Source organism: Myotis davidii, unplaced genomic scaffold, assembly GCF_000327345.1.
Source record: "Myotis davidii unplaced genomic scaffold, ASM32734v1 scaffold27, whole genome shotgun sequence".
NCBI lineage: Eukaryota > Metazoa > Chordata > Mammalia > Chiroptera > Vespertilionidae > Myotis > Myotis davidii.
The window spans coordinates 3,239,624-3,252,999 of record NW_006297821.1 but is presented as its reverse complement, the minus strand read 5'-3'; the positions used below and the strand labels follow the sequence as shown (position 1 = coordinate 3,252,999).

Below are 13,376 nucleotides of genomic sequence, written 5' to 3'. Positions count from 1 at the left end.
TCTTTCCTGCTCCCCTCTCCAGAGGAAGTGTGAACCAGAATTAAGGAGGCCAGTTGTATTTGAAGCTTTTTAGAAAGTAGTATGTGACTCGTGTCTTGCCCTTGAAGAGGAGGGGAGAAGGAAGTGGGAGTTCTCACTTTATCAGTTCTGTGCTTCAGGGGATGTCAGTGTTTCTCACATCCAAGCATAAGTATAAGGACACTTCTCAAAATTAATTTTGGAATTTTAAAAACTTTGTAAGTCCCGGCTCCTTTCATTATTATGGATAATGGACAGCTGACTGTATAGGAAAGGGCCATGTTTCGATCAGTGCTTTGAGATTCTTTTTCTATTAAGATGGACGCAGCGCTCTCTGATTATTCCGAACCAGTCTGAAGGCAGATCGTCACTGGAGGTTTAATACTGAGCTTGCATATCATTGTGTTCATATACACTTTTTTAGGGTGTTCATACCTTACAATATTCACTTACTGTGCTATTTTTTAAAATCTCTCTATTTTAAAGTTTTAAGCACAATGTTGACCATTCTGTAATTTCCTAAAATTATATTGTTTTCTTACAGACAACTTAATTTTCCTTTATGTATAATACTTTAGGGAAATAACTACCTTGTCAAATAAATGTAACTTTTTTTTGTACCAGCACACGTTTGATATTTTGGAGTTTGGAATATTCTTTCCCTGCAGTTCTCCCTTTCCAGAGGCTCTGATTTAAATAAAAATACAGTAAACAAAACAAAACACGCGTTTGTAAAACGTGAGACGTTTTCTAGTATGTTGCCTGCTTCCATTGTGCCGGGAAATACGCGGTTCACATCATTATCCCACTTAAATGTTACCGAGGCTTCGTGAGGTGCAGGTGACTGTTCTCCACAGCACACACTCTTGGTCGCCGGAGAACTCTTTGCAGCAAGAACTTGCTTGCTGGCTACATTCGGTTTATGCAGATAACACTTACATTCTCCCCAAGACAGGATGTCTTTCCCACAAAGCTACAAGCTGTGTATCCAGTTCACATGTGCCATGTGCACAGTTCGACCCCAGCTCCTTGGGGTGCAGCCTCTTGGCCACCAAGGCTCACAGCCCAAGCCTCAGGCTGGCAAACCCAGGGGCTCCGTTTTTACATTCAGCACCCCCGGAAAAGAGCGACTCTGGGGTTGACTCTTATTGCATAACCTCACTGGGGTTGCTAAGGAAATCCTTTAGTTAGCAATAGTAATATCATTGTTAGTATTATTAATAATTACAGCTCAACACCTACCTTACTGCTGTCTATGAGTAGCCCTCACAGCAACCCCCGAGGGAGAGGTCGGCATCCCCATTTCACACACTAGGAAAAGGATTCAGGAAGTAAATATTTTTGCCCCACGTGGCACCGCTTATGAGTCGTGGGAGTCAGGACGTGAACCCAGTCACTTTGGCTCCAGAGCTCACTGTCCTTGGGCCCCTTGCCTGTGTGGTCTGCTCTTGTAGCACCCTTCCCGCCCTCCAGGTTCTAGGAGGCTGAGTCAGGTGGCAGCTTGAGGAGCTGGGAGAGCAGCAGGTGTTCCATTCCATCCCTAACCCAGCGAACAGAACACCTTGCCCCGGGCTGGCAGCTCGCCAGGCTTCCTCCCTCCCTTTTCTGTGCTCCATACAGCCCCCTCTCCCACCTCCCCCTCTCACCTCACACACCATCATTCTGCAGTTATCTCGGTGCTTGGATTAGGCCACTGTTTCTCCCCTGTCGAATCCCAGCTTGACTAGCAGTCAGGGCTAGCTCTGCACTCTCAAAAGATAACTTGTCTTTTAAAGTGACTTCTGCACACAGCTAACCTCATCGACTGGGTGTGCAGTCTACTAATTTAACTCCACATAATTGTATTGCCAAGTTCTAGAAGGCATTTCATTGTAGCCTCTTACAATTGCTGACTACACACACTTTGATTCTGCAATAAACTTTAATTTAGCCTCTCATCCTCGTTACAGTTCGATCACTGGGAACTGGTAATGCCTTTAACCCTTGGAGTGCCACCCCGTTCTGTGCTGACACAGAACTGTGGGGCAGACAGGCCCATGGGACTCGGGGGTGGGGGTGGGAGGCGGGTCAAGGAGGGGCAGCTGGAGGCCCAATGGAATCTTTTGGGAACCAGGCAGACACGGGAGTTGGGCGGAAATACAAATGAAAAGCAAGGCAAAGTAAATATGCCTCGACATTTACGGTCGTTTTTTCTGTTTGCTTTTTTGCCTTTTCCTAGTTTCCTAACATGAATTGATATTATTACTTTTAGAGTCAGGAACAAACCCAGTCAGTTATGTTGGCCATGATGAGTCCCGGGGGGGGGGGGGGGGTGAGTGCAGGTGGAGTGTGTGGGATGGAAAAGGAGAGCCCGCCGGTGTGGGCAGCATCTCAGCCACCCATGTGCCTGCTGGGCCGGAGCGAACGCTGGCCTGGGAGTGTGTCCTGAACTGACTGGCCTCTACTGAGGAGTGACCCCAGTCCAGACGTCCAGCCATGGCTCAAAGGCTGCCCGTGGCTTGGAGAGAGGAGGTTTGTTTCTGTGTTTCTCAGACCCTAGCCCGAAGCTCTGCTGTGGATTTGGAGATGGGAGATCTCAGAGCTGGGGCCCAGGCGGGACAGTCTAGCCCTGTGTGACACGCAGCCTGTCACCCACTGCAAAACCCCGGGTGACTTAGCCCAAGAAGGAGATCTGGAGTGTCACTGCAAGATGATGACGGAGCACCGCATCATGGGTCAGCGAAGCACCACACGTCTGAATGGGGACTTGCCAAGCTTTGCCCAAACTTGTCTGCCATACTCAGCGACACTGGAGACAGAGTGGGATAATTCTGTGAGCTTATGGCTGAAGCAACCAAGAGCTAATTCAGCTGTAAGGATAGGTAGGTCAGTCATACATGGCACGTAAGTACCAGAGCCCCAAACTGCTACTGATTCCAAACCCAGTTACTCCCTCAACTCGAGCCTGTGCAGTAAACCCTGTCCTGTTCGCTCAGACCTCTCCCTTCACCCATCTCTCTCCCCGCCCCACACCCCTTGCACACCTAGATCCACCTTAGAGGGAGACCAGCCCCCACAAAGCTGTTTTTGCTGGTAGAAGTCAGGATGGTGTTTAACTTGGTGGGGGATGGGGCATGATGAACAGAATTTATGGGGACCATTCAGGTGCTGGTCATTTCTATTTGTTTGATCTGGGTGCTGGTTATATAGGTGAGTTCACTTCGTGAATTGATCCAGCTGTATACATATGGTTTGTGAACACTTCTGTTCATCAAGTTTACTTTAAAAAGATAAAGATTTTAAAGAAAATGTGGTGATACCTATTCTGTTTTAAGCACTGTGCTTTGGAGGACATGGAGTGGACAGAACATAATCCTGACCTCAGGAGTGTAGGAGACAGACAGGAAGACACCCACCTATGGAAATAAGGTGAGTCAGACTGCCTGTCGGTAGCTGGGGAAGGCTTCACAGCATTGGGGTGTGGAGGAGGCTTGTAGAGAAAGACGGCCAGGACGCCTCAGGCCGGAGGGATGCCCCCTGGGAGCTCAGCAGGGCTCAGACTCCCTGGGGTCCTGAAGGTGGCCCGGGTTGCCCAAGGACACCACCCCAGGAGCCCTTCCTGCCTCCCTGGGCACATCACAGGCATCTGCTCTGGAGAGGCACCGCTGGAAAACACTTTCACAGGGCAGAGCCAAGTAGGAGCATATGGCTCCTAAGAGCATCCCAACCTCTGAATTATTCACTAAGCATTCATCATTGATGGGGCCCCTGTCGGCTTTCCTCTTCCACAGACACCTCCCTCCCCCTTCCCCGGAGGCTCTGGATGTTGTTAGATACTTTGTAAAGCGTCTTCTCACAGGTCACTTGGACTTTACTTAGACCAGCGGTTCTCAACCTGTGGGTCGCGACCCCTTTGGGGGTCGAGCGACCCTTTCACAGGGGTCGCCTAAGACCATCAGAAAACACATATAATTACATATTATTTTTGTGATTAATCATTATGCTTTAATTATGTTCAATTTGTAACAATGAAAATACATCCTGCATATCAGATATTTACATTACGATTCATAACAGTAGCAACATTACAGTTATGAAGTAGCAACAAAAATAATTGCGTGGTTGGGGTCACCACAACATGAGGAACTGTATTAAAGGGTCGCGGCATTAGGAAGGTTGAGAACCACTGACTTAGAGCAGATCGCTTTTACTATCCTTATTTTTCAGAAGAGCAAACAGCCCTTCTCAGCTGGCATGTGGCCAGCGGTGGGGCTGTTCCTGGAACCTGGGCTCCTTCCCCAGCCCATTCGGCCTCTGGTGCAGAACTGGGTGCCGCTCTGCTCCTGGTGGCCGTGGAAGGGGGCGGGCGGCGGGCGGGGGCATTTGGCTGGAGCTGAGAGTAGCCATGTTCTCAGGTTGTCCATTCAGGTACTAACTTTACCAGGTGACAAAGCTGTGATGACACTGCTGTTTGGCCACCAGCATCCACTCCCCTCTCCTGTCAGGGCCCGGATTTCTTTTCAGAGGATCCTCCCCACCGCTCCCTCTTCCAGCAGGAGAGGGACATTCAGACCAGGTACCTGTCCTTTTAAAATGGTAGCCGAAGGCCTCTGGAACCACCCTCCCCCAGATCCTTCCTTTTACCGCGCGCCACCGCCCAGGGGCCGGCAGGAGGCCTGGAGAAGCAGCTGGAGCTCAGCAGTGGGGCTGGCGCCGGCCCAGAGCGCTGCTCCCTCACCAAGCTCCACGCGCCGTCAGCAGAACCATTGCTGTTGCTGAGTCTAGAAATATTTCCAGATCAGTCTCTGCCCCTAAGGAACTGCTTGGAAGCGGGACCCGGTGCCCCTGACTGCAGACTAGAATGCGTGCTTAGTGCGCGAGGGGTTGGCAGTGGCAGGGCTGCCGATGGCAGGGATTGGGGTTCAGCTCAGGCCTGCGCGTCGCCAGGGCCCAGCACTTAGCATCGGTTTCTCACCTGCCCTTGGGTGAGACAGGAAAACGCTTCAAATCCAGCCGAGTGTCGTCCTGGGCATGACCTGCCCTGCATGCAGAGCTGCTGTAATGTATTCCGCGGTGCTGTGACTGAATGGCGAGCTAAAGAACTCTTGGGACCTGATGAAGGAGACGGGCTGGAGGAGTAATTGGCTGATGTTGACTGGCCCTGATTTGAGCAGAGGCGCTGATACTCTGCTAGTAAACTGCTTTGGCTCTTTAGACTATAGAATAAAGAAAAAACCACCAAGTTTGCTTTGAGAATATCAAACTCCTTTGGCCTTAACTTTAAGCTCATCAAGAAACCTTCTGTCTGTAATCTAGGGAGGTAACATCTTGGCTCTGGAACCAGTTTTGAGTTTAGACGCCTGCTCTGCCGTTTCTTGAGTGTGTCACCCTAGTTAACTTACTTATCATGTCTGAGCCTCAGCTTTCTCATCTGTAAAATGGGGTTGAGACCATCTGGTGTAGCTGCAACCAGCGTCCAGTTAGTGGTCACTAAATGCTCAGCCCCTTCCTCCAGGGTGGCCTCGCACACCTCCATCCAGAGGCGGCAGCAACAGGCAGAGCCAGGGTTCGGGAGGAGGGACACCTTGGAGGGACCGCGGGCTTGGGTCCAGAGCACTGACAGAGTATTACAACTGAGCAGGTCGTAATCTCTTAGTCGGGAGGGTTTTGCCTTTAATTTGTAAAAAATACTAAACCTGTGAAGTGCAATACAGGGAAGTGCAGTAAAATGAGGTATGCCTGTATAATAAAAGCCAAGCTGGTATTTCAGGGGCACCTCCCTGAGCCGACTGCCGAAGAGGGAGCACCTAATCTGCGTGACCTCCTGCCATTGTTGGTTCAGTGGCTGCAAAGTCCCAGGGCCAAGAAAGGTACAAATGCTGCTCTGGCAGCCAGCCCCGTCCCTGTCCCCGGAGCACTTGGCTGCTCTGAATGAGTCGTGAGGCAGCCGCTTATTTGAATAAAGGTGGTGTGTCACAATCAAGGTCCTTGACTTTAATACACGAATTGTGGTACTAAATGTCCTTTGTGGCTTGACAGGCTGAGAGCTAGAGAGCTAGACAGCCAGCCAGCAGGCCTGCAGAGCTTAAACACAGAGCATTTATTGTTAGAAAGGGAAAATCCTACACTCAAATGGGTTTTAACATAAACACATCAAAAGGGAGATGCCTGGCCCGCAGGTCCTTGGCTCCCTCCAGTGCAAGTCTCAGCTATGCTGCAGCCTGGCCCACACTGTCCCCTCCTCCCAACAGCAGCAGGAGCCGAAGTCCCTCCAGGTTCCCTGCTGGCTGGAGGAGACAAGGACCACAGACTCCCGAGTGCCTTCTGCGTGAGCTCCACCTATTCTCCAGGCTTTTGGGGAGACAGGAAAATGTCCCAACAGGTCAAGCACGTTTTCTCAAACAGCTGGATGGAGGTATGTGACAGTCTAGGCAAAACACAACCAACTAGTCTGGTGAACTGATGCTGTAGCAACATCATGGAAGAGACGGGAGGGAGTCTCCCTGGGCTGGTGGGCATGAGAAAGCCTCCACCTCAGACCCACTGCTTAGGAGTGTGGGTGGCAGCAGGGGTCAAGCCAGTCAAGGGGGTCCCCCAGTTGCCTCGGGGTCACCTCTGGTCTTCAGGGCCAGGCCCCAGAGAGGCGTCAGTCCTCAGTCACAGGTGGGGGAACGAGCTGCAGCTGGAAGTTCTCGTTCTGGAAGATGCTGTGGGAAGCAGGGCCACTCTGGGAACCACTGAATGGCCGGTAGCTCTCGCTGCCGCGGCTCTGGGAGAGTTCTGTAAGGAGCGCCAGCTGCAAAAGAGCGGACACACATCAACCAAGGCGGTGGGGGCGGAGAATGTGTGGGGCGGTTGGATGTGGGTGGAGGGTCCTGAGTACGTGAGGGGCGGGGCTGCACTGCGGGAAGAATATACTGGTTTGGATCCCAGTTCTGCGTCTACAAACAAGTAATGTGACTGTGTACTAGTTCACGTGATCTTTAGGACCTAAGTTCCCTCCTTTACTGAGTGGACTGGGTCCATCCCGTAGACACATCAGACTGCTGCTCTCTGATAATGGAAAGCAGGCGGATTCTAACCATCAGCGCCGAGTCCTCCTCCTCCAGTTGGCCCTGACCCTGAGGTTCTCCTCTCTGCTCATCTCCCTGCGCTCCGTCCCGGTCAGTTCTCGGGGAATGGCCCTGCATGAAGATCACTGGCTCTGACTGCTCTCTTCTGTAACCTGGACAGCTTCAGTGGATGCCCAGCTGCTACGTCCCACTCCCCTGTGAGAAGTCTCCAGGGCAGACTCAGAGACTACCGGCTCCTCTAAGAGCCCTGCCTGCTCCCAGCTTCCCTATGTCCACAGTGACAATAGTGCAAAGCAGTTAGTGGCTCAGTTCTGGAAGACCTGCCAAGGACAGAGTGGCAGGAGGAAAGGTTAATGCTAGCTCATTGGGAAACCAGGCCGTGTTACTCAGCGAGGTCATCCCTTTTGCCTCAAAGAGGCCTCTGCAAGAGTAAGGAGCCTCATGGTCTGGCCGTCGAGATGCCCTGGCTGGTCAGGGGACAGATGAATTCCACTCCCAAGGTCCTGCCCCTGGAGAGGGCAGCTGTGAGGAGTGAGCCACCACAGGGTGACCCAAGCTGAAGTCTGTAGGGCAGTGGTTCTCAACCTTCTGGCCCTTTAAATACAGTTCCTCATGTTGTGACCCAACCATACAATTATCTTTGTTGCTACTTCAAACTGTAATTTGCTACTGTTATGAATCGTAATGCAAATATCTGATATGCCGGATGGTCTTAGGCGAACCCTGTGAAAGGGTCGTTAGACCGCCAAAGGGGTCGCGACCCACAGATTGAGAACTGCTGCTGTAGGGACTTCTGACAGCCCCAGGTAACGTGAGTGCCCTCTAGGTGCCAGGCACTATGCGAGGTCCTTGATATGTGCATTATTTCTAAAAAACTTTAAAAATTTAAGTACAGTTGGTATACAATATTAATTATATTAGTCTCAGGTGTATAGTATAGTGATTTGACATTTTTATACCTTACAATGTGATCACTCCACTAATTATAGTGCAAACTTATTACAGTGTCATTGACTATATTCCCCTTCACCTTTATCACCCCTCCCTCACCTACTCCGCTCTGGCAACCATCCCTTCTTTGTTTCTATGAGTCTGTTTTTTGTTTTGTTTGCTATGGGTTTTTTTTTTTTAGATTCCACATCTAAGTGAAATCATATGGTATTTGCCTTTCTCTGTCAAACTTATTTTACTTAGCATAATACTCTCTGGGTCCATTCATGCTGTCACAAATAGTAAGACTTCATGTTTTTATTGAGCAATATTCCATTGTGTATATTTTATTGTATATACCACTTCTTCATTATCTGTTCATGTATTGATAGACACCTAGATTGCTTCCATATCCTGGCTATTATAAATAATTCTTTAATGAACACAAGGATGCATGTATTTGTTGAATAGTATTGTTTTCTTCAGATCAATACCCAGAAGTGGACTTGCTGGGTCATATGGTACTTCTATTTTGCTGTTTTCCACAGCGACAGCACCAGTTTGCAGTTCCACCAACAGTGCATAAGGGTTTCCTTTCCTCCACATCCTTACAACACAACAGTTGTAATGACTTTCTGATGAAAGCCATTCTGATAGGCAGGAGGTAGTATCTCATTGTTTTGTTTTGCATTTCCCTGACGATTTGTGATGTTGAGCATCTTTTCATAAGTCTGTTGGCAATCTGTGTTTTTTTTTGAAGAAATGTCTTTTCATGTCCTGTTTATTTGAGGAGGACAGTTCGAAGTCTTCTTTAAATGTCTGGTAGATTTCACTGTGGAGCCATCTGGTCCTGTGCTTTTGTTTGTTGGGAGTTGTTATTACTACTTCAAATTCATTGCTAACACTGGTCTGTTCAGATTCTGTGTCTTCCTGGTTTACTCTGGAAGGTTGTATGTTTCTAGAAATTTATTCATTTCTTCTAGATTGTCCGGTTCGTTAACATATAATTGTTCATTGTATTCTTTAGTGACTTTGTTTCATGGTGTCAGTTCTAATTTCTCTTTCATTTCTGATATGCTGTATTCTCTTTTTAGCTTGATGAGTCTTGTTAGAGGCTTGCCAATTTTATTCTTTCAAAGAACCAGCTCTTATTTCATTAATCTTTTCTATTGTTCTTCTATTTTCTATTTCATTTATTTCCACTCTGATCTTTATTATTTCCTTTCTTCTACTTACTTTGGTTGTTTTTTTTTAAATATATTTTTTTGATTTTTTACAGAGAGGAAGGGAGAGGGATAGAGAGTTAGAAACATCGATGAGAGAGAAACATCGATCAGCTGCCTCCTGCACACTCTCTACTGGCTATGTGCCCACAACCAAGGTACATGCCCTTGACCGGAATCAAACCTGGACCCTTGAGTCCGCAGGCTGATGCTCTATCCACTGAACCAAACCGGTTAGGGCCTTACTTTGGGTTTTGTTTGTTCCCCTTTTTTCTAGTTTCCTTAGGTGTAGATTTAGATTATTTGGGATTTTTCCTTCATGTTGAGATAGGTCTGCAGGGCTATAAACTTTCCTCTTATAACTGCTTTTGCTATAAGGTTACGTTTTCATTTGTCTTAAGGTAGTTTTTGATTTCCTCTTCGATCCATTGGTTGTTTAGAAGCATGTTGTTTAATGTCCGTGTGTGTGTGTGTGTGTGTGTGTTTTCCCTGAAGTTGATTTCTAATTTCATGCCATTGTGGCCAGAAAATATGCTTGATATAATTTCAATCTTCTTGAATTTATTGAGGCTTGTTTTGTGGCCTAGTATGTGATCTATCCTGGAAAAATGTTCCATGTGCACTTGAAAAAATAGTGTAACCTATTGTATTCAGATAAAGTGCTCTATAAATGTCTGTCAGGTTGAACTGGTCCAATGTGGCATTAAGGCCATTATTTCCTTTTAATTTTGTCTGGGGAGTAGTTAAATTCTGCCTTTATGTCTACTAAGAATTGCTTTATACATGTGGGTATTCCTAAGTTGGGTACATAGATATTTACAACTGTTATATCCCCATCTTATATTGAACCCCTTTAACATTATGTAATGTCCTCCTTTGTCTCGAAGTGTATTTGGTCTGATGCCAGTATTGCTACCCCAGCTTTTGTTTGTTTCTATTTGCATGGAATATCTTTTTTCATCCCTTCACTCTCTTTCAATCTAAAGCGAGTCTTTTGTTTGCAGCATGTACTAGTACACAGATCATTTTCCTCCCCCTTAAGTCCATTCGGCTACTTCTGTCTCTTGTTTGGAGCATTTACTCCATTTACATTTACAGTGATTAGTGATAGGTGTGTGCTCACTGCCAATTTGTTAATTTATTTTTAGTGGTTTTTGTTGTTCTTCGCTGTTCTTTTCTCTTCATTTTTGGTTTATGGTTACCATGAGGTACATATGTATCTATATCTTTAGCAGTCTCTATTTCAAGCTGACAGGCATTTGAGTTCAATTGCATTCTAAAAGCAGTACATTATTTCTCCTCCCTCCACCTTTGTTTTTGACATCATGTCTTATATCTTTTTGTTTTGTGTATCCCGATTCTTTATTGTAGTTATTAATTTTTCTACTATTGTCTTTTAACCTTCATATTAGCTTTTTAAAGTGGTTGATTCACTGTGATTATTGTATTTTTGCCTTTCCGATATTTTCCCCCTGTGTTTTCTTATTTTTGGTTACAATCTTTTCTTTTCTGCATAAAGAAGACCCTTTAACATTTCTTGTAAGGCTAGTTTAGTGGTGGTGAACTCCTTTAGTTTTTGCATGGCTGGAAAACTCACTCCAATTCTAAACGCTAACCCTGCTGGATGTAGTATTCTAGGTTGTAGATTCCTTCTTTTGAGCACTTTAAATATGTCCTACCACTCCTGTCTGGCCTCTAAAGTTGCTTCTGAGAAATTAGCTGACAGTCTTCACTTACTTGATGTTTCATTCTTGCTACCTTTAAGATTGTCTTTATCCTTAACTTTTGCCATTTTAATCCAATATGCCTGGGTGTGGGTCTCTTTGGTTCATCTTGTTTGGAACCCTATGTTTGGATGTCTGTTTCCTTCCCCAGATTAGGAGAGCTTTCAGACATTATTCAAATATTCTTTCTACCCTTTTCTCTTTCTTCTCCTTCCGGAATCTCTATAATGCAAATGTTAGGTTGCTTGATGTTATCTCAAAGATCTCAAATACTATCCTCATTAAAAAATTTTTTTTTCACTTTGCTGTTCTGATTGGGTGATTTCTATTATTCTGTCTTCCAGGTCACTAAACTGTTCTGCATTAACTAATTTTCTGTTGATTCCTTCTGATGTAGTCTTCATTTCAGTTATTTTATACTTCATTTCTGATTTTTTCTATTACATTTTCTATCTTTTTATTGAAGTACTCTTTGAATTCCTCTATTGTACTCTCAAGGTTGTTGAGCATCCTATGACAGATTCTTTAAATTCTTTATTAGGCAAATTACTTATTTCCATTGCCTTAGGGTTTTTCTCTGGCCTTTCTTTTTGTTCCTTCATTTGGACATATTCTTCTTTGACTTTTGTGTTTGTTCCTATGAGTTGCAATGAGTAACTGTCCCTCCCAGTCTTGAAAGAGTGGTCTGGTGACTGTGTTGAACGGTTTTGGCAGCTGGTTGTAATCAGGGCGGGCATGTGCCAGACCCTATGTGTCACCTGGCCTAAAGGAGTGGGTTTGAGGTGGGGCAGCTGGTGTATGCATACTTCCTTGCCCTTCTAATCTGGGTGTGGCTGCCTGATTTAGACAGGGCTGTGAGATGTACTTACCATGCCCTGTTGCTTTTACTGTCTACGTTCACAGCAAGGCTGTGCATGCACACCCAACTCACTCCATATGAGGCAGCCCTGTGTGTGGTACCACAAAGTTTTGCTGGTTCCACATTTTCTTTGGGGGGTGGCCCCACGTGTGCATGCAGCAGTGACCCATTATCTGTGCACTTTCTCTAAACAGGGGAGCCCTAGAGGCAGGTACCACAATGTTTTGTTAGCTCTGCATTCTCTTCATGTGAGGAGCCCCTCGTGTGCACAGCCAAGTGGGTGCATGAAGCAGCACACTGCTGTACCTGCTTGATCAACCTCCAGGTGGAAGGACCCCTTGTGTGTATAGTTCCTGCTGGATCCAGCTCCAGGAGGGGTGGCTGGGCACTCGCCAGAGTGCCCTGCAGGTCGGCCACAGAACCTGGATGAGCTCCTGCCCGCTATCCAGGTTCACGGGAACCAAACACTGGCCTCACTGGTTCCTCTGGTCCTGGGTTGTTCCTCAGCTCCTGGAGAGCTTCCCGACCTTTTCTATGAGGTTCCCTTCTCCCCCTCTTTTTTTTGCTTATTGCACAGAAGCTATTCAGTTGGTTCCCAGTGTTCTCCCAGGAGGAACTGCTCTAAATATAGGTGTACATTCAATGTGTTCTTGGGAGGAGGTGAGCTCAGCATCTACTCTGCTGCTATCTTGGACCTGCCTCACGTGCCTGTTATTTCTTATCCTCGACAACCCTCTGGATGTAAAAAACCCAGGGCCCTGAGAAGTTAAGTGACTTGCTCTGAGTTACCCAGCAGTGAGTGGTAGTGTGGGATTCAAACTAAGGTCCATGCAGCAGCTGAGCTGCCCATGGTCTGCCTCCCCTGGAGGTAATGTCTGTCAGCAGTTTCCTATTCACATAACCTGCCAGAAACTCTGTTCTAGCTGTTTCCGGACCTCTGGTAAGGGGTTCTCTCCACTCAGGCAATCCCTTTTATTAATAACTCACTACCAGTGGTTGTGGTAATTGGGGAGACATCTGAAGGCTCCTAAGTTTAAAGCGCCAATTTATCTAAAATAATCCAGCTTCTGGCTCAGGACATGCATATGATCCAATTCACAATTCATAACACTGGCTCTGACTGCGTTACTTAGATGGCCATGAAAGCAGGGGGTACGCTTGCTTAAGCAGTCCTGCCAGGAACTTCACTGCCACCACAAAGGTTACAGAGAGACGTCCCTTGTTCTGCTCGAGCTCCACTTTGTGACTTCCTGTCTTCTGTAAGCCCCACAGCTGCCCATCAGTTTGTGAAGTTCTCCACAAGAACTTTCTACAGTGCTGAGAACAGAGCAGGCAACAGATGCTACATAAACTCCAAGTTCTTTCACAGTCAGACACTGTGGGGTAGAAAATTAACTACTTCTGTTTCCCAGGAAAGAGATATTTTGTGTTTTACTGTTGTAATTTAGTGATCTGGAAATTGATGTGTCCAGTTTGAAGCAGCAGAACTTCCTTAGAAGGCCAGAAACCCAACTCCTGGGCAGAGCTTGGATGAGGCTGGGAAGGGACAGAGGTAATGCCAGTTAAATAA

At 46.7% G+C, this 13,376-nt stretch overlaps 1 protein-coding gene across 7 annotated transcripts in view; it reads right to left on the bottom strand.

Annotated features, from left to right (window-relative positions):
* Positions 1–5,652: 5,652 nt before the first annotated feature.
* Positions 5,653–13,376, bottom strand: part of VPS8 (VPS8, CORVET complex subunit) — a 251,894-nt gene continuing 244,170 nt past the window's right edge. For 6 of the 7 annotated variants that reach the window (XM_006773641.2, XM_015570422.1, XM_015570420.1 and 3 more), the window contains one exon: positions 5,653–6,793. In XM_006773641.2, the coding sequence (XP_006773704.1) occupies positions 6,644–6,793 (150 nt within the window). In that variant the 3' untranslated portion in view covers positions 5,653–6,643. The remainder of the gene's footprint in view (positions 6,794–13,376) is intronic. The other variant, XM_006773642.2, reaches the window with a different exon arrangement.